At 39.9% G+C, this 25,176-nt stretch overlaps 1 protein-coding gene across 16 annotated transcripts in view; it reads right to left on the bottom strand.

Annotated features, from left to right (window-relative positions):
• Positions 1-5,606: 5,606 nt before the first annotated feature.
• Positions 5,607-25,176, bottom strand: part of CPLANE1 (ciliogenesis and planar polarity effector complex subunit 1) — a 149,939-nt gene continuing 130,369 nt past the window's right edge. For 7 of the 16 annotated variants that reach the window (XM_063724087.1, XM_024247401.3, XM_024247400.3 and 4 more), the window contains 6 exons: positions 24,648-24,813; positions 21,832-21,890; positions 21,011-21,178; positions 19,611-19,735; positions 7,657-7,835; positions 5,607-7,181 (listed from right to left, as the gene is read on the bottom strand). In XM_063724087.1, coding sequence (XP_063580157.1) covers positions 6,912-7,181; positions 7,657-7,835; positions 19,611-19,735; positions 21,011-21,178; positions 21,832-21,890; positions 24,648-24,813 — 967 coding nt within the window. In that variant the 3' untranslated portion in view covers positions 5,607-6,911. The other 9 variants (XM_054555489.2, XM_054555488.2, XM_024247406.3 and 6 more) reach the window with 4 other exon arrangements.

A 25,176-nucleotide genomic window follows, 5' to 3' on the forward strand; every position in this document is an offset into this window, starting at 1 on the left:
TTTGTTCTTGTTGTTCCATATGAATTTTAAAATAGTTTCTTCTAATTCTGTGAAGAATGCTAATGGTAGTTTAAGGAGAATAGCATTGAATCTATAAATTACTTTGGGCAGTATGGCTACTTCCATGATATTGATTCCTCCTATCCATGAGGATGGAATGTTTTTCCATTTGTTTGTGTCCTCTCTGATTTCTCGAGCAGTGCTTTGTGGTTCATCTTGAAGAAGTCATTTCCCTTGTTAGCTGTGTTCCTAGGTATTTTATTCTCTTTGTAGCAATTGAGAATCAGAGTTCATTCATAATTTGGTTATCTGCTTGTCTGTTGTTGGTGAAAAGGAATGCCAGTGATTTTTGCACATTAATTTTGTATCCTGAAACTTTGCTCAAGTTGCTTATCAGCTTAGGAAGCTTTTGGGCTGAGACAATGGGGTTTTCTAGATATAGGATCACATCACCTGCAAACAAAGATAATTTAACTTCCTCTCTTCCTATTTGAATATGCTTTTTCTTTCTCTTGCCTGATTTCCCTGGCCAGAATTTCCAATACTATGTTGAATATGAGTGGTGAGAAGGCATCCTTGTCTTGTGCCAGTTTTCAAGGGAAATGCTTCCAGCTTTTGCCCATTCAGTATGATACTGGCTGTGAGTTTGTCATATATGGCCCTTATTATTTAGAGGTATGTTCCTTCAATACCTAGTTTATTGAGAGTTTTTAACATAAAGGATGTTGAATTTTATCAAAGGCCTTTTCTGTGTCAAGATAATCATGTGGTTTGTCTTTCATTCTGTTTATGTGATGAATTACATTTATTGATTTGCATATGTTGAATCAACAGTGCATCCCAGGGAGCAAGCCGACTTGATCATGGTGGATAAGCTTTTTGATGTGCTGCTGGATTTGGTTTGCCAGTATTAATGTTATTGAGAATTTTTGTATCAATGTTCATCAGGGATATTGGCCTGAAGTTTTCTTTTTTTGTCATATCTCTGCCAGGTTTTGGAATTAGGATGATGCTGGCCTTATAAAATGAGGGAGGAGTTGCTCCTTTTCAATTGCTTGAAATAGTTTCAGTAAAAATGGTACCAGCTCTTCTTTGTATCTCTGATACAATTCAGCTATAAATCCGTCTGGTCCTGGGCTTATTTTGGTTGGTAGGCTATTTATAAGTGACTCAATTTCAGAAATTGTTCTTGATCTATACAGGAATTCAATTTCTTCCTGGTTCAGTCTTGGGAGGGTGTATATGTCCAGGAATTTATCTATTTCTTCTAGATTTTCTAGTTTATGTGCATAGAGGTGTTTATAGTATTCTCTGATGGTTGGTTGTATTTCTGTGGGGTCAGTGGTGATATCCCCCTTATCATTTCTGATTGTGTCTGTTTGGTTCTTCTCTTTTTCTTCTTTATTAGTCTAGCTAGCAGTCAATTAATTTTTTCAAAAAAAAAAAAAACAACTCCTGGATTAATTCTTTGAAAGGTTTTTTCATGTCTCTATTTCCTTCAGTTCTGCTCTGATCTTGGTTATTTCTTGTCTCTGCTAGCTTTGGGATTTGTTTGCTCTTGGTTCTCTAGTTTTTTGTTGTTGTTGTTTGGTTTGTTTTTTGTTTTGAGATGGAGTCTCACTCTGTTGCCCAGGCTGGAGTGTAGTGGTGCGATCTTGGTTCACTGCACCCTCCATCTCCCAGGTTCAATCAATTCTCCTGCCTCAGCCTCTCAAGTAGCTGGGATTACAGGTGTGCACCATCGTGACCGGCTAATTTTTGTATTTTTAGTAGAGGCAGGATTTCACCATGTTAGCCAGGCTGGTCTCAAACTCCTGAGCTCAAGCACTCCACCCAACTCGGCCTCCCAAAGTGCTGGGATCACAGGCATGAGCCACCATGCCTGGCCTCTAGTTTAGTTGTGATGTTAAGTTGTTGATTTGAGATCTTTTTGTTGTGGGGATTTAGTGCTATAAATTTCCCCATTAACACTGCTTTACCTGTGTCCCAGAGATTCTGGTACATTGTCTCTTTGTTCTCTTTAATTTCAAATAACTTCTTGATGTCTGCCTTAATTTCATTATTTACTCAGGAGTCATTCAGGAGCAGGTTGATCAATTTCCACGTAGTTGTATGGTTTTGAGTGAGTTTCTTAATCTTGAGTTCTAACTTGATTGTGCTGTGGTCTGAGCAGTTTGCTTTCAGTTCTTTTGCACTTGCTGAGGGGTGTTTTACTTCCAATTATGTGATCAATTTTAGAGTGCCATGTGATGAGAAAAATGTATATTCTGTTGTTTTGGGATGGACAGTTCTGTAGATATCTATCAGGTCCACTTGATCCAGAGCTGAGTTCAGGACCTGAATATCTTTGTTGATTTTCTGTCTTGATGATCTAATATTGTCAGTGGGGTGTTAAAGTGTCCACTATTACTGTGTGGGAATCTTTGAAGGTCTCTAAGAACTTGCTTTATGAATCTGAGTGCTCCTATATTGGGTGTATATATATTTAGGATAGTTAGCTCTTGTTGAATTGAACCCTTTACCATTATGTAATGGCCTTCTTTTTTTATCTTTGTTGGTTTAAAGTCTGTTTTGTCAGAAACCAGGATTGTGACCCCAGCTTTTTTCTGTTTTCCATTTTTCCTCCCTCCCTTTATTTTGAGCCTATGTGTGTCTTTGGATGTGAGATGTGTCTCTTGAAGACAGAATACTAATGGGGCTTGACTCTATCCAGCTTGCCATTTTATGTCTTTTAATTGTGGCATTAAGCCCATTTACATTTAAGGTTAATACTGTTATGTGTGAATCTGATCCTGTCATCATGATGCTAACTGGTTATTCTGCAGACTTGTTTTATGTGGTTGCTTCATAGCGTCACTGGTCTGTATACTTCAGTGTGCTTTTGTAGTGGCTGGTAATGGTTTTTCCTTTCCACATCTAGTACTTCCTTCAGGAGCTCTTGCAAGGCAGGCTTGGTGGAGATGTATTCCCTCAGCATTTGCTTGTCTGAAAAGGAGCTTATTTCTCTTTCATTTATGAAGCTTAGTTTGGCTGGATATGAAATTCTGGGTTGGTAATTCTTTTCTTTAAGAATGTTGAATATTGGCCACCAATCTCTTTTGGCTTGTTGGGTTTCCACTGAGAGATATGCTGTTAGTCTGATGGGCTTACTTTTTTTAGGTGACCCGGCCTCTCTGGCTGCCCTTAACACTTTTTCTTTCATTTTGACCTTGGCAAATGTGATGATGGTGTGTTTTGGGGTTTTCTTGTAAAGTATCTTACTGGGGTTCTCTGGATTTCCTGAATTTGAATTTTGGCCTGTCTTGCTAGGTTGGGGAAGTTCTCCTGGATGATATCCTGAAGAATGTTTTCCAACTTGATTCTGTTCTCCCCATCTCTTTCAGGTACCCCAATCAGTCATAGGATGTCTTTTTACATAATCCCATATTTCTTGGAGGTTTTGTTAGTTCCTTTTCATTCTCTTTTCTTTATTCTTGTCTGCATGTTTTATTTCAGAAAGATAAGTCTTCAAGCTCTGAGATTCTTTTCTCCACCTGGCCTGTTCTGTTATTGATACTTGTGATTGCACAGTGAATTTCCTGTGTTGTGTTTTCCAGCTCTATCAGGTCAGTTTTGTTCCTCTCTAAACTGGTTATTCTGGTTATCAGCTCCTGTAGTTTTATCATGGTTCTTAGATTCTTTGCATTGGGTTCTAACTATGCTCCAGGACAGGCACAGTGGCTCATGCCTGTAATCCCAGCACTTTGGGAGGTCTAAGTGGGCAGATCACCTGAGGTCAGGAGTTAAGAGACCAGCCTGGCCAACAAGGTGAAACCCCATCTCTACTAAAAATACAGAAAAGCAGCCGGGCATGATGGCATGCGCCTTTAGTCCCAGCTACTCAGGAGGCTAAGACACAAGAATTGCTTGAACCTTGGAGGAAGAGGTTGTAGTGAGCTGAGACTGCGCCACTGCACTCCAGCCTGGGTGACAGAGTGAAACTCTGTCTAAAAAATAATAATGATAATACACCATAATTCAGGTGGGCATGGTGGCTCATGCCTGTAATCCCAGCACTTTGGGAGGCCAAGGCAGGCAGATCACCTGAGGACAGGAGTTCAAGGCCAGCCTGGCCAACATTGTGAAACCCCATCTCTACTAAAAAAAAACCAAAAAACAAACAAAAACCCCCCCCCCAAAATTAGCCGAGCATGGTGGCAGGCGCCTGTAGTCCCAGCTACTCAGGAGGCTGAAGCAGAAGAATCACTTAAACCCAGGAAGCGGAGGTTGCAGTGAGCCGAGATTGTGCCATTGCACTCCAGCCTGGGTGACAAAAGTGAATTTCCATCTCTCCATGTGTTATTATTACACAGTTATAAAAACAAAAACAGCACGGAACTGGCATAAAAACACATAGACCAACAGAATAGAATAAAGAAGCTATCAATAGGTTGGGTGCAGTGGCCCATCCTTCTAATCCAAGCATTTTGGGAGGCCAAGGAGGGAGGATCACTGGAGCTCAAGAGTTCGAGATGAGCCTGGGCAACATGAAACACTGTCTCTATGAAAACCACAAAAAATTAGCCAGGCATGGTGGTGTGCACCTGTAGTCCCAGCTACTTGGGTAGTTGAGGTGGGAAGATCGCTTGAGCCTGGGCGGTCAAGGCTGCAGTGAGCCAACATCACACCACTGCATTCCAGCCTGGAGAACAAAGTGAGATCCTGTCTCAAAACAAAGACAAAAACAAAAACAAAAACAAGACAAAAAACAAAACAAAAAACTATCAATAAATCCATGCATTTACAGCCAGCTCATTTTTGGTAAAGGCATCAAGAACATACAATGGGGAAAGGATACTCTCCTCTTCAATAAATGCTGCCAAGAAAACTAGATGTCCATTGCAGAAGAATGAAACTACACCCGTATAAATCATACATAAAAACCAAAATAGATTAGACTTAAATGTGAGACCTGAAACTATGAAACTACTTGAAAGAAACATTTGGGAAACATTTCAGGACACTGGTCTAGGCAGAGATTTTTTCTGAGTAAAACCTCAAAAGCACAGACAATGAAAGCAAAAATTGACAAACAGAATTACATCAAGCTGAAAAGCTTCTGCACAGCAAAGAAAACAATCAACAAAGTGAAAAGACAACCTAAAGAATGGGAGAAAATATTTGCAAGCTACCCATCCAGCAAAGAATTAATAGCCACAATATACAAAGAACTCAAACAACTTAGTAACAAAAAACAATCCTAATACAAAATGGACAAAATATCTGAATGGACATTTCTCAAAAGATGACATACAAATGGCCAACAGGTATATGAAAAAACGCTCGATACTACTAATCATCAGAAAAAAGGAAGTCAATACCATAATGAGGTATCATTGCACCCTGGTTAAAATGACTATTATAGAAAAGATGGAAAATAAATGCTTGTGGGCATACAGATACAGGGGAATGCTCATACACCCTTGGTGGGAATGCAAATTAGTATAGCAGCTATGGAAAACAGTATGGAGGTTCCTCAAATAATTAAAAATAGAACTACCATATGATCTAGCAATCCCATAGCTGGGTATATATCCAAAAGAAAGAAAATCAGTATATCAAAGAGATATCTGCACTCCCACATTTATTGCAGCTCTATTCACAACAGCTAAGATACACAATTGATATAAGTATCCAACAATGGATAAATAGCTAGAAGAAAAGGTTTGAATGTTTCCAACACAAATAAATGATAAATGTTTGAGGTGATGAATATCCCAATTACCCTGATTTGATTGTTACATATTGTATGCACATATCAAAATATCACATGCACCCCATAAAAATGTACAACTATCATGTATCAATAAAATACCCATAGAATATACAAAAAAGAAACTAACAGAAAATATTTTAAAATATTTTAAATGACAATAACAATTAAATGACAATTAACAATAATGTTAGCATATAAAGCTATTTTCTAAAACAATTTGGTAAGGAGAGTGGCATTGTTTTATAGTTCTACAAATCTCTTTAATGTTTAGCTTAATAGAAGGCAGCTGAATTACCATACCTGCTTCTGCATTCAACTTGCTGCAATATGTTGTAAAATCTGGCTTCACACAGGTAGATATTTGGAAAAAGAGGGGTATTTAATAGCTTTTTCAGATAATAGTGTGCTTTGATATTATACCAAACATTGATGAAGTAGTTGAAGGATCCTAGTTCTTAGTCAATTCTCATAAAAATTATCTCTTAAAACTATGACATTGTTGGAGCACAATACCAAAAACTAATCAGGTCTTTGTACCATGGTTCTTACAAGTTTAAGATAAGCCTTCTAGAGGCCAGAGTCATATTCCCTTACTTTCCTGCCCAAAGCATCCATGCCTGTTTCTTCCTCCAAGGCTTCAGGCTACAGGGCAGAAGACAGAAGATCTCCTGGCCTCCATGAAACTTGGCTTATTTAGAAATTCAGCGCTGGTAAAAGGTAGTTGGTTTTTCTTTTCACTCCTAGGCTAAACCCTGCATAGGTATTTTAATATAGGGTTCATAATTGAGTTCTCAGGTGAGACTGATTTTCTTCTCAATGAAAAGATTTTTTTTTTCCTATTAGATTCACCTATATATGATTGTTTCTCAAAACTCAGAGGGTAATAAAGGAGGAGGCAAGATAGAGGATTTTTATTGAAAGTAGGTTATGCAAACTTGGCTTGAAAGGTACTTATCATTTTAAAAATTATGCCTAATGATGCATCAAATACAAAAACATAATACATCAATAGTCAACCCTTTCCCCATAAAGGCAAAGTTATTGAGAAATGTTTATTTTTCCTCTTGTAATGGCTAATCCAGGTAATAATATGACAGCAAATGGAAAATTCACATTGCTTCTTTCATTGCTTCTGTCCCTTAAACCTGTTAATCTTTCAGAACCACATTACTGAAGTGCTGGCCTGTGCACGGAAACAGAATGATATCCAGGTCTTACACGTCCAGGGCCCAGTGGACAGACAGGCCCTGGTCCTCCACGCTGGCCACCATGTCTTCGATGGCATTCCAGTCCAGCTTGCTGAGGATGCTGCCAGTGCTCTCAGACACGCTGTCCACACTGCCCACCCCAAAAGGATGCTCTGGCTCTTCCTCTTCAGTTGGAGACAAGTCCTATTAAATTGAAAAGACAGTTGTGGTCCTAGCCCCTAAAAACAAAGAAAAAAACAAAAACAAAAAAACCTGGAATGTGAACTAAGCTTTCCAAAAATTATAGAGTTGCTCATTCATCAAAAGGCTGAAGGAAATGTGCCAGGAAATAGGGCTGTGATTGCCCAGCACATCCAGATGGACAAGAGCTGAACATCATCTCACACAATGAGATGCTGGCACCGGATCTGAAGACAGGGCAGAATGGATGTTGATACTTGTAGTACGATTTTATGTTCTTAAATTTTGGTCATTTTTTAGTTAAAAAATACAGTCACAGAGAATTCTGAAAGACAAATGCTGGAGTACTAAGCCAAAAGGGAAGATACTTTGCATCACAATTTCAAACTGACCTAAAAACTTTTCAGTATTTCCACATCCCACAAAAAACAAACTAAAAAACAAACAAACAAACAAAAAACCTGAAGAACATAGAGCAATCACTAGACAAACAAAATCTAGAACAATGCTTACTTGTAGAAGGGAATTGTGACTCTCATGAAGAATCTTATGGATTTCTGAAGGTATCGTCCAGGGACTCACCACAGTCTCCTCTCTTTCATACTCTACACACACCTGCTTGGTTTGAGGTGCAAGCCCAGCACTTCCATGTTTTTTTGTATGCTGCAGACTACGACACGGAGCATTAGAGCCTTTTAAGGGATAAGAACAAAGCACACATTGGAATTGATTCATTCATTCATTTATTTGTTAATTGTGACTTTTATCATCAAAGCCAAGGTAGTCACATTTTAAATAATATTTGAATCACAAGGTCTGGAAATGGTTCACTTTAGGGTTCGAACAATTCCTGTCCTGTCAGTGTATGAGATGGAAACTGAATTCCAGCCTTCTTTGGATTTGAAAACTATTAGTAATAAATCTCTAAGACAAGTAAATCTAGGGAGGAGAGGCCACAGGTATAACAGAACGGTGGAGAGGTCTTGACACCAAAGTTGGGTGAACTCTGAGACCTGGGCTTTCCCTGTCTTTTATGGAAAGTCTTGTGAAAACTTCTTAGAAGCAATGTTTTGGGCCTCTTCACCCAGGCTTCATGCTTACAATCTACCTTTAGGCAAAGGCATCACAGTGAGTGTGGTGACAATACATTATGACCCTCTTTCTTCTTACTGCATATATCAGTATTTGTTGAAAAGAAACTTTCATTCTAGCTAATCCCCAGAGGCAACTTAGTAAACCCACAAACCAATAAGGTTTCTCTGCACAAAGCCCTAGAGGAGCCTACCTCACCTAACACAATGTTCCAAAGCCAATATCACAGCATGTTCTACCCTTCAAGGTGATTTCATGAAGAAACACCCAAGACATGGGGCAAGATGGGAAGTAAATATAGATCCCAAACAAGCAGTCATGTGGCTCCCTGAAGAGAGGAGAAGAGGTATGACAATGCTGAAGTTTGGGCCCTCTTTGTCTTTTGTAACTGTACCAACCTTATGTACTTGAAGCTGAAGATATCTCCAAGAAATAAAGCCCCCAAAACAATCACAGCACACACTTTGGCATTTAGTATAGGCTAATAAGCATTTTTACATTCAGTCCCTTGAACTTACCAGACATTCATGCCTGGTCTTTGGATTTTCTAACACACCTCTGCTCTCCCTAGCTAACTTCATTTAGTTCCATGGCTTTAAATATCACCTACATGCTGACAACTCTCTAAAACCTGTACCTCCAGTCTCATAAAGCTAACTGCCCCTTCTTAAAATCTTTGCTTGGATGTGCAATAAACATCTAAACTTTAACATGTCCAAAACCACACTTAATTTTTACCCCTAAACTGCCCTATCCCAGGAAATGCTCAGGTTAAAATCCAGTAGTACATCTTTTTTTTTTTTTTTTCTGAGACGGAATCTCACTCTGTCCCCAGGCTGGAGTGCAGTGGTGCAATTTCGGTTCGCTGCAACCTCTGCCTCCCAGATTCAAGCGATTCTCCTGCCTCAGCCTCCCAAGTAGCTGGGATTACAGGCATGCGCCACCATGCCCAGCTAATTTTGGTATTTTTAGTAGAGATGGGGTTTCACCATGTTGGCCAGGCTGGTTTGGAACTCCTGGCCTCAAGCGATCTGCCTGCCTCAGCCTCCCAAAGTGCTGGGATTACAGGAGTGAGCCACTGTGCCTGACCTCATCCTTCTTTCTTATACATGCCACATCCAATCCATCAGCAAGTCCTAATTTTGTCTATCTTCAAAATACATCCCAAATCAAATAGTTTCCTCCCATCTCCATTGTTCAAATCCTAGCCCAAGCAATATATCCTTGTATGCTGTTTTCTGTTCTTTCTTTCCACATGTTCTAAAACATAAATTATATTATCTCTCTGCTTAATTCCCTAAAATGGAGTCTCACTGCATCTCAAGTAAAATCCAAACTCCTTGCCTTAGCCTACAGTATCTAGCCCATCTCTCCTACCATATCTCTCGTCACTTTTCCACACTGATCTTTTCTGTCATACCAACTTTGTTTCTGTACCAGGACTCTGAACTTTCTGTTCTGCCTTATCTTTATGTAACAATCTTACCAGAACTTTGAACTTCTGCCTGAAACTGTTTGCCTTATCTTTACCTAACAATCTCCTTTTCATCATTCAAGATCTTCACTCCAACATCACCTTCTCTTTTTCTAAATTTTTATTTATTTAATTTTTAATTTGCTTCATACTAAGAGCTGGAGTAAGAGTTTCACCTTCTCAAAGAGACCTTTAACCATCCTTGCTAGAGTAGTTCCACCTAGTCAGCCTCATTCTCCCTTATTTATGTGCTGCTTTCTGTGTTGTTCATGAGTAACAGTGCCTGGTATGTAGTAGGAACTCAATGGGCAGTTGCTGAGTGAATACTCTTTCTGACAGTCCTATGGAGAAACCATTATTATCCCCATTTTGCAAATGAGGAAAGTGAGGCTTAGAGAGGTTATGTAATTTGCCCAAGATGATGGAGATGATCCACCCCAGAACCTGGGCTAATGTATTAACTTCTTTTTTTTTTTTTTTTTTTTTTTTGAGAAGGAGTCTCGCTCTGTCGCCCAGGCTGGAGTGCAGTGGCACTATCTTGGCTCACTGCAACCTCTGCCTCCCGGGTTCACACCATTCTCCTGCTTCAGCCTCCTGAGTAGCTGGGACTACGGGCACCCGCCACCACGCCCAGCTAATTTTTTGTATTTTTAGTAGAGATGGGGTTTCACCGTGTTAGCCAGGATGGTCTCAATCTCCTGACCTCGTGATCCGCCAGCCTCAGCCTCCCAAAGTGCTGGGATTACAGGCGTGAGCCACTATGCCCGGCCAATGTATTAACTTTCTATTCTTTTTTTGTTTTGAGACAGAGTCTCACTCTGTCACTCAGGCTGGAATGCAGTGGCATGATCTCGGCTCACTGCAAGCTCCGCCTCCCGGGTTCACGCCATTCTCCTGCCTCAGCCTCCCGAGTAGCTGGGACTACAGGCACCCGCCACCATGCCCAGCTAATTTTTTTTTTTTTTTTTAGTAGAGACGGGGTTTCACCATGTTAGCCAGGATGGTCTTGATCTCCTGACCTCATGATCTGCCCGCCTTGGCCTACCAAAGTGCTGGGATTATACAGGCATGAGCCACTGTGCCCAGCCTAACTTTCTATTCTTTAGGGTGAAGGAAGAATAATACTTAGAGGGCCCTTTAAGATCATCTTCATATGTATAAGTAAAATATGAATAGATCTATTAATTTGGATCCCCCAAGTGGCAGCTTTCCAAAAGCTTCTTCCTGGATTAGTGCCAAAGGGAAGGGTGCAGTGGTACAGACAGCTTAGGGATTTTTCTTTTGACTAGCCCCAAGAGTCTGAAAAAGAAACAAAGCTAACATCATTTGGTAGCACCTGCCACTGTAATATCCAATGTGAGAGCTATGCTCTAGTTGAAAAGGTTTGACATTTTTTATGCTACTTAAAGACATCACAGAGTATTTTGAAATGCCACTGAAAGTTACATGTTAAAATAATTATTTCAGTAAATATTAATAAGGAACAAATTTTGAAAAACCATATAAAGGAAAAAATCTACGAGCAGATGACAGGAGTGCATATATGAACAAACACTGTGGTAAAAAAGAAAACAGCTGTTAAAACAGAAAAAGTGAGACTGAAAGAGAAACCAAAGAGTGGTTAAGCAACATAACCACAAGAGTAGGCTTCCACTTCAAAGTAGATGGGAACAAGTGGAGGTGGGGTGCTGAAGTTATTCCTTCAAGTATTCATGATATGACTAGAGATCAACAAAGGCTACAAACATCAACTAATCTCAAACTCATCTTGGCTACAATTAATTTGGCATCTAGACATCAACATTCTTGTTTTGTCCAAATGAACATAATTATTGCCATGTAGAAAGACTGACAAATCCAACTACCACCTACTCTGCTAAAATTACAGTTAAGAGTCTTGCATTTTAGGATAAATCTTCACCTATGGGGTATTACAAACCTTGAGAGGCTATCACTGGGTTTCTCTCACCTTGCTTTACCTAGAGATGGCTTTGTAATTTCCTTCCTTTCAGATCATAATGCATTTTTCTAGGATTTATCTGGGATATCCAATTTGAGATAAAAATATAATGAGAAAAGTTCTGTGAAACTGAGCATGCATAAGTCTTTTCAAGGTAAAGTGTAGCTGCCCCATTGGACAGTGAAAGCTTTCTGAAGTGAAAGGTAAATTATAGATCAAGAAGACACCCCACAGCAGAAACCAGGCTGCCAAGTACACTGGCTTCCCTCAGAAAGGAAGTACTCTTTCTCTAGGATGGTGGGCACTGACACTCAGTTTCTTTATAACAGAACACCAGTGTCTACAGAGTCTAGCCTGAGAAATCTGAAACTGGATGATAAAACTAAACCTATTACCTCCACCATTCCCAAAGAAAATCCTGCTTCTTTTCTTGCTCTACTTGTGTCAATTTGTGGGTCACAGTCTAGCTAAGCACTTAAGCTAGAAACTTGGAGTCATACACATTTCTAACTTTCAGAGGCAGGGTTACCACTGAACAATGAAACAAATACCTACAGCTTTCTATGGGCAAGGCCTCATGTTAGATTATAATGACTTCAAGAACACAAAACCCTGGATCTCTGGGACTTTCAAAAACAAAACAATATAATGGTACATGTAATTTCAACTGTTTTTAGAGATAACATTGTATTTGGGGAGCATTTTATCTGTTGAACTAGACATTGCTAGATATTTGCTCTGAAAAGAATAAAAAGCTATTGAGTACTCTAGACTAGAAAACAATTCATAATGGGTAAAAAGGAAAGACTTTGAAAGAGAGAAAAGCTAGCATGGGATTTAGAAGCTGGTATGGTTTGGCTGTGTCCCCAACCAAATCTCATCTTGAATTGTAGCTCCCATAATTCCCACGTGCTGTGGGAGGGACCAGGTGGGAGGTAATTGAATCATGGGAGCAGTTACCTTCATGCTGCTGTTCTTGTGACAGTGAGTTCTCATGAGATCTGATGGTTTTATAAAGGGGAGTTCCCCTGAATACGCTCTCTTGCCTGCCACCATTTAAGACTTGCCTTTGCTTCTCCTTTGCCTTTTACCATGATTGTGAGGCCTCCACAGCCATGTGAAACTGTGAGTCCATTAAACCTCTTTCCTTTTAAATTACCCAGTTTCGGGTAGGTATTAGCAGCATTAGAACAGACCAATACACAAGCACAGGAAATGATGCTTCGAGGATTCAAAGTGATCCAAATGACCAGAAGCTTGGGTTTTAACGCATACACGGGGGAAAAAGTAGAAAAAGTACCCAACAGATCTTCTAGAAAATACCGCCATAGACATTAAAAAGTTGACAAATTTGTTAAACAATGGATTAGACATAGGTAAAAAGAGATGGGGTAAACTGAACGACGGATCTGCAAAGTAAGGAGTTAGCAGTAGAGAAAGAGGCATAATACCAAGCCTAGGCTAATTACTTCATATTTCTCATCATTTTTCACATTACATATAAACTAGTGGGTTTTTTTTGTTTTGTTTTGTTTTGTTTTGAGACAGAGTCTCACTCTATCACGAGGCTGGAGTGCAGTGGTACAATTTCGGCTCACTGCAACCTCCGCCTGCTGGGTTCAAGCGATTCTCCTGCCTCAGCCTCCCGAGTAGCTGGGACTACAGGCGCCCGCCACCACGCCCAGCTAATTTTTGTATTTTTAGTAGAGATGGGGTTTCACCATGTTGGCCAGGATGGTCTCAATTTCTTGACCTCATGATCCACCCACCACGGCCTCCCAAAGTGCTAGGATTATAGGCGTGAGCCACCACGCCCAGCCAAATTAGTGGGTTTTTAAAAAATTATTATCCCTACCAAATTTAGTTCTTTTCTTTCAATGGGGATAACTGCACAGATTTTGTTGGATTTAATGTGAGGATCAAGTGAGATAACGCACAAGAGGTGTGAACACAATGCCTGGCATAGAGTAAGTGCTCTATACCTGTTAGCTACTATTGTTATTGTTTTAAGGAGATCTGAACAGGTCATTTAACTTCTCTAAGTCTGTTCTCATAGTAAGACATGGATAATAGTTACCCTGTTTACCTACCAAGGTTGTTACATATATCCTCACTATTATAATCTGTATCTTCCAGGTGAGAAAATTAAGGATACATAAATAGGTTAGAAATTTGCGTAAGGTTACAGAGTAAGTGGTTAACTTGATTCCATAAAGCTACTCCAAAACTTCTTCTCTGAACCACTGCAGCACAGAGCCACACCCTTCATTCTGAAATCTATATTTGAAATGGAGTGATTTATAATTTTTTAAAATTTAGTATTAAGGGCTAGGCACAGTGGCTCACGCCTGTAATCACAGGACTTTGGGAGGCTAAGATGGGCGGATCACCTGAGGTCAGGAGTTCAAGACCAGCCTGGCCAACATGGCAAAACCCCATCTCTACGAAAAATACAAAAATTAACTGGGTGCGGTGGTGGGCACCTGTAATCCCAGCTACTGGGGAGGCTGAGGCAGGAGAATCACTTGAACCCAGGAGTGGAGGTTACAGTGAGCCGACATTGCACCACTGCACTCCAGCCTGGGCAACAGAGTGAGACTCTGTCTCAAAAAAAAAAAAAAAAAAAGAAAATTCAGTATTAAGTCTAAAAACTTTATCTTCTTTATCCCTTACCTTTTTGGAAGGTAACTAGAGACTGCATAGCCTTTCTTACTGCTGCTTTGGCTCCACCAGCTTTTTTCTGTATGGTGAAAGTCACAGTTCCCGTACAGAGAGACAAACATTATTAACCTTCCACAGACATCTGTGATTTTTATATATATTGTGAGTTATTTGAGGACAGACACCTTCTGATGAGCTTTGAATCTGCTCACCAAGCCCTATTCACAGTAGGGGCCCAGTAAATGGTGGCTGGTTTGAACCAAGGCGGCAAAACTAAGTGCAGACAAAGAAAGGGAACACTTTGCTTTGACACCTGGTATCCTTCAAGCACAGCCATACTCTTTTTTCAAATGGCAAATGTGTTTTGACATCTCTGGCAACTGGAAAAGCTAGGGACATAATAAGCCTCTTAGCAGTAAACACCTAGACAAAATGCCAAGTTAAATTTTATCAACAGAATGATTAGTTTCTTAAACTCAAAGATTAATAACAACCATTTACTTCCATGTTATGCAATAACTCTTATTAATATAATCCTCAACAACTCTATGAGGTAGGTTTCAAATAACTTATCTGAGGGCAAAAATCAGCAGCAGAGCTGGGAAATAAATCTAAGTTTAGAGGATTTTAAAACTTAGACTTTTATTTCTTTTTTTTTTTTGAGATGGATTCTCACTCTGTCGCCAGGCTGGAGTACAGTGGCGTGATCTCCACTCACTGCAACCTCCGCCTCCCAGGGTCAAGTGATTCCCCTGCCTCAGCCTCCCGAGCAGCTGGGACTACAGGCACACGCCACCACGCCTGGCTACTTTTTTGTATTTTTAGTAGAGATGGGGTTTCACCATGTTGGCCAGGATGGTCTCGATCATCTGACCTCATGATCCACCCGCCTTAGCCTCCCAAAGTGCTGGGATTACAGGCGTGAGCCACCATGCCCAGCCGACTTTTACTTCTTTATGCCTAAGATGCCTCTCAGTTACTAATCATATAATCTTTGTATTGTAGTTGACAGAACTAAACATAAAACAAGCAACAATAACACAAACTACTCCTGGCCAGGCATGGCGGCTCACACCTGTAATTCTTGCACTTTGGGAGGCCAACGTGGGAAAATTGCTTGAGCCCAGGAGTTTAAGAACAGCCTGGGCAACATGGCAAGACTCCGTCTCTACGAAAAAATTTAAAAATTACCCGGGTGTGGTGGTGCACACCTGTAGTCCCAGCTATTCAAGAGGCTGAGGTGTCTCACACCACCAGGCACAGTGGCTCACGCCTGTAATCCCATCACTCTGGGAGGCCAAAGCTGGCAGATCACTTGAGGCCAGGAGTTTGTGACCAGCCTGGCCAACATGGTGAAACCCTGTCTCTACTAAAAAATACAAAAATTAGTTAGGCATGGTGGTGCAAGCCTGTAGTCCCCGTTACTCCGAAGGCTGAGGCAGGAGAATTGCTTGAACCTAAAGGGCAGAGGTTGAAGTGAGGTGAAATCACGCCACTACACTCCAGCCTGGGTGACACAGCAAGACTCTGCCTCAAAAAAAAAAAAAAAAAAAAAAAAAAAAGGCTGAAGTGGGAGGATCATCTGAGCCAGGGAGGTCAAGTTTGCAGTGAGCCATGATCACACCACTGCACTCCCGTCTGGGCGACAGAATGAGTTCCTCTGTCCAAAAAAAAAAAAAAGCTCCTAACAGTATGGAAGCAGGGCTGAAGAAATTAGCCAAAAACTACATACTGCTTTACAAGATAGAAAGCAACATACAGTCAAACTCCCAAGTATATTCAGAAAAACTCTTCATTTACAAATGAACTACAGTGAATTTGAAAATCTTGATGGAGCCTCACCTCCCCACATGTGCAATGACTGAACTTGACCTATGTGAGTTCAGGTTATCTGTATCACTGACTAGGAAAAGGTCTGGAATCAGTCTTGCCTGGGTTTCCCTCCATTCTCCCAAACACTGGGGGACCTGAAACTTCTGAATGTAGCCAGGTGAAATGGTTGGGTGTGGGTGTGACAGAGGCCACAAGAACAAGGGGAGCCACAGCCTGTTCTACTGAGGCAGAGAAGTCAGAATATCCACAAGCATTCAAGCTGCCTCTTTTATCTTTGCCTTAAAAGACAGGACAATAGCCAGGAATATGGTATTATTCTCTGACATGGTATAAATACTATAATACCTGCCTATTAATATCCTTGAACAATAATTTGTTTATAAATAGCTATGCTTAGGCAAAAAGCTCAATAACCATTTTTTCCATTTATCCATTTGTTCAATGTTTGAGTATTTCATCTGTTCAACATGAGGGGTAATAGGAAGATGAGCAAGGGAATACTGCTGCAAAGCATTTAATCTAGTATGGGGCATGAAGTTTACAGGTAACAATAACAGGATGCCTGTTGTAGTGCTTCAAGAGGGACATAAACATGTGGTTAAGGGTTCAAAGAACAGAAAAATAACTGCTTTAGCCACCATTATCTCTAATTTTCATAGCAACCATGCAGATTAAATATTAGCCTCAATTTAGAAATGAGAATGTAGAATATTAAATTGATTATATTAGCGTGGACGAACTAAAGAATTACGATCAGGAATGTCTTCAGACACACAGAAGTGAGACATTCAAGGTATAAAGGAGCACAAATCATGGCATGTGGTTGGAAAACAAGCTGCTGAGCAGCACAGGTTCTATGGGGAAAGGAGGTCAAGGAAGCAGGAGAACACACAGAGGATGCCTTGAAGGTCAAGCAGAGGGTCTAGACGTTTCTGTGTGGGTATGAGTGTTGCTGAGGGCTTCGGAGCCCAGGAGTAGCAGGAGCACCTCGTCAAGCATAATCCAGCAAGGGCAGGTGAGATTAACGGAAAGACGGGCTAAGGCCATAGCAACCATCAAAGCACAAGGTAAAAATAAAGGCTTGAAATTGAACACATATAACAGGAAGACATATTTCCATATAATTCAAGACTTTTTCAACAGATGTTAAGAAACCATGGCTCAGGTTTTTAAAACCTTGACAATTTTAGATATGTACTTAATTCTAGCAAATATATCAGGTATAAAATAAGATTTTTTTTAAAAAAGCATGGTTCACTATTTTGAAATTTCAGTTTTAAAACAGCAGTATTTTCTTACTGTAATTTGTCAATCAAAAAAGCCAAGAGCTGGTCAGGCATGATAGCTCACACCTGTAATCCCGGCACTTTGGGAGGCTGAGGTGGGTAGATGCTTGAGCTCAGGAGTTCAAGACCAGCCTGGGCAACACAGCGAGACCCCCCATCTCTACAAAAAATGAACAAATAAACAAAAATTAGCCGGGAATGGTGGCACACGCCTATAATCACAGCTACTCGGGAGGTTGATGTGGGGGATGGCTCTTGAGCCTAGGAGGCAAAGGTTGCAGTGAGCCAAGGTCATGGCACAGCACTCCAGACTGGGCGACACACTGTGTCTCCAAAAAAAAAAAAAAAAAAAAAAAAAGGCCAAGAGCTAACCAAACCATGAAGGGTTTCATCTAAAGAATTGGGATTTATGGAAATTTCAATTTTCTAAATTGAGGCAGCGTACTGAAGCGTTGGTTCTATGTCTGTAGGCTCTAGACCCACCCTTGGATTAAATCTTGGCTCTACCACTTCCTAGTTGTATGATCTTGGGCAATTATTTAAGCTTTCTCTGCCTTGGTTTCCTTGTCTTTAAAGTGGGAACATAATAGCACCTATCTCGCAGGGTTGTAATTAAAGAACATAAACAGAACCTGCCACATAATTAGTTGTTATTTTACTTTTTTTTTTTTTGAGACAGATTCTCACTCTGTCATCAAGCTGGAGTGTAGTGGCACGATCTCAGCTCACTGCAACCTCCGCCTCCTGGGTTCAAGCAATTCTCCTGCCTCAGCCTCCAGAGTAGCTGGGACTACAGGCGCACACCACCACGCCCAGCTAATTTTAGTATTTTCAGTAGAGACGGGGTTTCACCATGTTGGCCAAGATGGTCTCAATCTCTTGACCTTGTGATCTGCCCACCTCGGCCTCCCAAAGTGCTGGGATTACAGGTGTGAGCCACTGCGCCGGGCCTATTTTACATTTTTAAATGTATACATTTATACTACATGTCAGCTATTATAATACGTTGTTAATATATAAACATATTACAAATAACTATGTTTTACTTTAGTAATCAAAACTCAAATATGGCACAATTAACTGAAGAAAGGTGTAAATAATGGACACATCTTGAAATGTGGAAAATAATTTTCAAAGGATAAAAACATGATATTATTTCAATCTGAGCTTCTTAGCATTCCTATTCTGTGATGTATTCATCCTGCAATCTATCAGAACTTGATTTGTTCAAATGCCTACATCTTTAGCCAGATATACAAAAGAAACAAGACTCCCAAAAAAGCTATACTCTACTAATACCCTGATTGTTCAATGCTATTAAAAAAAAGCCATTCGGCCGGGTGCGGTGGCTCACGCTTGTAATCCCAGCACTTTGGGAGGCCAAGGCAGGCAGATCACGTGAGGTCGGGAGTTCGAGACCAGCCTGACCAACATGGAGAAACCCCGTCTCTTCTAAAAATACAAAATTAGCCAGGCATGGTGGTGCATACCATAATCCCAGCTATTTGGGAGGCCGAGGCAGGAGAATCACTTGAACCTGGGAGGCAGAGGTTGCGGTGAGCCAAGGTCACACCATTGGCACTCCAGCCTGGGCAACAAGAGTGAAACTCCATCTCAAAAAAATAAAAAATAAAAAAAAGCCATTCAAGGCTGGGCGTGGTGGCTCACGCCTGTAATCCCAGCACTTTGGGAGGCCGGGGCGGGTGGATCACCAGGTCAGGAGATCGAGACCATCCTGGCTAACACAGTGAAACCCTGTCTCTACTAAAAAAATACAAAAAATTAGCCAGGCGTGGTGGCGGGTGCCTGTAGTCCCAGGTACTTGGGAGGCTAAGGCAGGAGAATGGCGCAAACCCGGGAGGCAGAGCTTGCAGTGAGCCGAGATCTCGCCACTGCACTCCAGCCTGGGCGACAGAGCGAGACTCTGCCTCAAAAAGAAAAAGAAAAAAAAAAAGCCATTAATTTAGGAAAATTCCTAGGGCCTTACTTCAAAGCAGAAAAAAAAAAATTACAGCTAAGTCTTTATCAATGCCTTGCATTCTGTTGAAATCAGAACTCCTTTTTACTAAGACTTATACCTTTTACTAATGAAAACACAACTTTGGAGACAAGAAGGAATAGGTCCAAATCAGACAATTTATAAAAAAGCTTTAAGTCTTACCACGTGGCCAAGGTGAGCCTTGAGGTTGCCCAAAAGACTTCCTCTTATGGATGTAACTCGGTTTGGACATATATTTGACTTTTCCAGGTCGATTTATTAGAAAACTGTGACCGTGTTGATTCTCTCTATAGTAGAAATCACATAATTATTATATTTCTAAAATCTCATATCAGCGATAAACTTTAACATTTCAAAAAGCCCAAATTAAGCTGGGCACAGTAGCGCAAGCCTATAGCCCCAGCTACTGGCGAGGGTGGGACAGGAGGATCGCTGGAACCCAGAGAGTCGAGGCTGTGGTGTGCCATGATTGCACCTGTGAATGCCACTGCACTCCAGCCTGGGTGACAGAGCAAGACCCTGTTACTTTAAGGAAAAAATGGACCAAAATATAGCTCAGATTATATTCACTTGATACTGCCTAGTCTGTACCTCAGTGATGCACTTAACACATAACTCTCAACAAATTATTCTTTGTATCTCATACCTCAAACCTCATTTTTTTCACAAAACTTTTTTGTGGTTATCTCACTCCCCATTTCAAATTCTCCATATATTGGGCAGTTATATATGTATTTAATCCCTGCTTTATTCTAGAAAAGTCTCAATGGGAATCTTTGGTATTTGAAGTAAACACACTACACACACAGATGATCTGATTACATCTGGGTTTGTGTTGGTAGTATCTCCTCTAGGCTCTTAAATTATGTGATTATGTTTACAATTCTAATAATTTATTTTGTCAAATGTGGTGATGCTTAACAACACTGTACTCCAATTCATGTTCACCTTACGATCACCAACAGATATTAATAGAACTTTGCATGTTTGTTGACCATATATAAGAAATTTTATACTTGGGTAGTTTTCTTCAGCATTCTGTCTAGTTAATTCCTGCTAATGAACTCATATATAACCCCTCTGCAGGTGATTAAAGTAAAATACATAATAGTAGCTACAGTTGAATGAGCATAACTGGGCAGGTCTGGGGCGGGTAGCAGAAAGGGAAGTAGTAAGCAGCTGGGGACTGGCTGTTTCTGAAAGAGAGAAGATGACACATGGGAAAATAGGATGAGCAGTTAGAAGGCAAATTACGGAGGCAAATATTAACAACAACTAAATAAAACAGGACTGCACAGATACCAAATTTCATAATTCTGGAATACATAAATGCTCTGTAAGCTTAGTGAGAAATATAACACAATTTTTGCCTTTTTCCTTGGTGATTCTATCAATGTATAAAGACCTCATGACTATGAGGCTACTTTTTTTCCTTTACTTTATCATCATAACTCTAAGCAGGGTAAATGCAAATGCACTGAACTTAGGTCACGAAAGTGCTACATTTCTTCTTATCAGGCCTGATGTTATCTTGCCAAATGGCATGTGAAACCTTGTCTTACCCTCTTGGAGAAGGGCAGTGTTGACATCTGGAAGACTGAGTAGAGCTGGATTTGTTAGGCAATGGTTTCTGTGGTAGAGCTGGTAGCTGTACTGACTCAGATAACAGTTCATTCATCAGACCGTACGCCTGTGAGATTCGACGACTATAGTGTTCAGAGAGCAGCAATCTGTAGACAAAGAATTAAGCATCATTTATTAAGAGTCACTTTCAGTTCATCTATCCAGAGGGAATATAGTGTTTGAAGATCACCTAGCATTTTCTGTTTGTTTGTTTTTGTTTTTTTTTTGAGACAGAGTTTCACTCTTGTCACCCAGGCTGGATTGCAATGGCGCGATCTCGGCTCACTGCAACCTCCACCTCCCGAGTTCAAGCAATTCTCCTGCCTCAGCGTCCCAAGTAGCTGGGATTACAGGCGCCTGGCCACCATGCCTGGCTAATTTCACTTAGCGTTTTCTTTCTTCAGCACTTCTAACATCCTTCTATTCATCAGATTTCTGACAATGATTAGGCAGTATTATTAAAGGTACTTGTAGTTATGGTCTCTGGAGTATTTCCCAAATGCATGTAAATATCTGGGTTGGGAAAGGGAGAACAGCAGAAATAAAAGTCATAAAAACTGAATGAAACACATAATATTTGAAAGCAAATTTGAAAAAAGGCTAGTGAGTCTCATCATTTTCCTTGCAGTGATATCTCCCATAATCTTCTGTTCATTGACAAAAAAGAGACTATTGTGAAAACAGAATTCCTAAGGCATTAATCTATGCCTCAGGTAAGGAAGTTAGAGAGAATACACAGGGTTATAGCTACCAAACTCACCTGTCTTTTTCATGCTTCATCTTTTGTCTCAGCCTTATTTCCCTTGAAGTCATGTAAAGCTGCATAAGAAATATCCAGTTGGTTCATTATTGTTCAATCCAAATAATTAAACCATTACACGTAATTCTGTTATTTAGGAAACAGTACAAAAAACACTGTCGTGTTTGATGAAGCTTCCTACTCTAGCATAAAACATAAAAATGTTAAATTAAAACATCATGTAATTAAAGTAAAAACCAATTTAGCGAGGCCGCGGCAGGCGGATCACCTGAGGTCAGGAGTTCATGACCAGCCTGGCCAACATGGTGAAACCTCGTCTCTACTAAAAATACAAAAATTAGCTGGGCATGTGGCACACACCTGTAATCTCAGCTACCTGGGAGGCGGAGGCTGCAGTGAGCTGAGATCGCGCCACCGCACTCCAGCCTGAGCAACGGAGCAAGGCTCTGTTTCAAAAAAATAAATAAATAAATAAAAATAATAAACCAATTTAATAAATTGAATGCAAAATCTATTTTACTAGTTCAATTAATATATTTTATTGAATTAATTAGCAGAGAACCTTATTTGGCTGCACTAAAAATGGAAAGTAGGAATATTTTAGGTGGAAGCACCTATGCTTTGTACTCAATCCTGTAATTAACCTCACCAAGAGCTTGTTAATAAAGCAGAAATTAGACATTTAAAATGATCATTTTTATGTTTTAAAATGTTTATCAGAAACCTACTACAGTGAATTGACTGTGACTTATAAACTCTTCAAGTTATACACCAGAAGGCAAACAACAAATGTCAGACACACACATATTATTCCAGAACATTAAGAACTATTGGTGTGAGTTACATGTGAGGTTCTTTTCACACACAATTATGTATATAAAAATGGACACTCAGAAGTAAATTCACTTTTTCAAGGTCCTGTAGAGAAGTTGTCACTAGCAAATTAAAGGTCTTGTTGATTTCAAATAGAAATTCAAATGAAAATTTTAATTACATTAACACCTCACTAATTCCATACCTTTACCCAAATAGAAGTTAAAAAACAAAACAAAAAGTGTTTGCAATCTCGAATGAGACCACAAAATCTATGAACCAAGCAGTTCTTAAACCCTTAGAGTTTACTTATTTTGAGACAAAAGTGCACTCTGTTGCCCAGGCAGGAGTGCAGGGGCATGATCACAACTCACTGTAACCTCCAACTCCTGGGCACAAGTGATCTTCTCATCTCGAGTAGTTAGGACTACAGGCATGTGCCACCACGTCTGGCTACATTTTCATTTTCTTATTTTTTTTTTGTAGAGACAAGGTCTCACTATATTGCCTAGGCTGGTCTTGAACTCCTGGCCGCAGGTGATCTTCCTATCACGGGCTCCCAAAGTGTTGGGATTACAGACATGAGCCACTATTCCTAGCCAATTTATTCTAAATTTGGACACATTTCTAACCATCTTGGGTATTTCCTTCACTGATAGCGAGAAGGTAATGTCAGAACCCATTCTACATTAGGCTGAGGGAACACACACACACATACACACACACACACACTGTCTCTCTCAAACACACATGCATACACTTTAAGATTCTGGTCGTGTACCTCAGTAGCCCTGAAGGTCACTACCATGTCTCCTGGGCTATCAAGAAAACGTTATGTTAACACCAATATGCTCTTTTCAGAGACAGGTAAGTAAATTGCACACTTTAAACAATAGTTCACCTACTTTTGCACCATTTGCTGTTTAAATGGAACAGTTTATCTGAAAAATTCACCTAAAGAATTTGTTATCCTAATGATGCTGAAAAAAATGAAGGGATATTGTATTTTATTTCAGATTACAAAGTAAAAGATAAACTGTAATCTAAATGTAATTTTCATAGTAATGTGACTATCAAAGTAACAATGCTTTGTTTTACCATCTGAAGAAAAATATACCTGACCTAGCCTGCTGATGTCTGTATTTAGGGCTCAGTAAATAAATGCTGACAGTTTTAAAGACAGTTAAAAAAACAAAAACCACACACATAGAAGTGACATTGCTCTGTTGATACATGACTGGACAATAATTTTTTTTGTATTCTTTGTAGGTAACTTATGAACAGAAAATTGAAAGGTTTTTTATTTGTTAGCTTTTGCTTTATTTGTAGACACAGGGTCGCCCTTTGTCTCCCAGGCTGGAGTGCAGTGGTGGGATCATAGCTCAATACAGTCTCAAACTTCTGGGCTCAAATGATCCTCCTGCCTCAGCCTCTAGAGTAGCTGGGACTACAGGTATGTGCTACCACACCTGGCTAATTTTTTTTTTTCTTTTGTAGAGATGAGGTCTCATGATATTGCCCAGGATGCTCTCAACTCTTGGTCACAAGTGATCCTCTCACTTTGGTCTCCCAAAGTTTTCTAAGCAAATAAATTTTATAAACTAAGTAATGGAGCAGGCATAGAAGAGTGAGTTTTTAAAATGGCTTTAATACACATAGTTGGTTGTTTCAAAAGCCAATGACTCTCATTGAAAATTAAAGGAACAACTCCAATTGGTCACCCAATCACTCAACCTCCTCCTCTTGTTAAAATGCTACAGCCATCATTAGCCTGGGGGACAAAAAAATATTTAAGATAATTCAGTATAACTTGGTTAGCACAATATGCTGCAACATTTTAAGGTAATTTATTAACTTTTCCTGACTTAAGTAAAACATTTACTTTTCTATATGCCAAATTAAAAATGTATCCAAATTATATGTTAATCTTTTTCTCAAAATTTTGCCAGGAAAGTAATTACACATATTCTATAATTCCATTACCCTTGACATGGCAGACTTACTGGATTGCTTCTGGGACAGAAAGGGTCACGTTCTTGCCCTCTCTTTTCTGCCAGCTCATTTAAGTACTTTGCCATTCTTTCTTTTCGTTTTCTTTTCATCCAGGCTTGAATCTCTCTTCTTTCCTTGTCAGTTCTTTGTGAATGTCTGCCAGAAGAATGCTGAATTCTGAGAAATTTAACAAGCAAGACATCATTTGCTTTTAAATTTGTTAAGCAGATAAGATATATCATGACTAAACACTATCTGGAAATATTTTGCCCCGTCTTCAAAAGTAGTATATACTTATGTTCTCTAGTCAACTCACTCCAATTTGTTACCTGAACTCCACTGCAAATGGACTCAGAAAGCTAACAACTTCTTTATAACATTTGCCTCAAACTCGATTTTCCCTTCTTCTTTAAACTCTATCTTACCTGAGTCTTTTCCTAACTCTCAGAAAACTATAAAGCCTCCTGCATTGGCTCCTTTCTTCTCTGCTCACTGCTTCAAAATCCATGTCTTGAAGGTTCTCCTTTTGACTTTTTTAAA

This window comes from Pongo abelii, chromosome 4, assembly GCF_028885655.2.
Source record: "Pongo abelii isolate AG06213 chromosome 4, NHGRI_mPonAbe1-v2.0_pri, whole genome shotgun sequence".
NCBI classification, from domain to species: Eukaryota; Metazoa; Chordata; class Mammalia; order Primates; family Hominidae; genus Pongo; species Pongo abelii.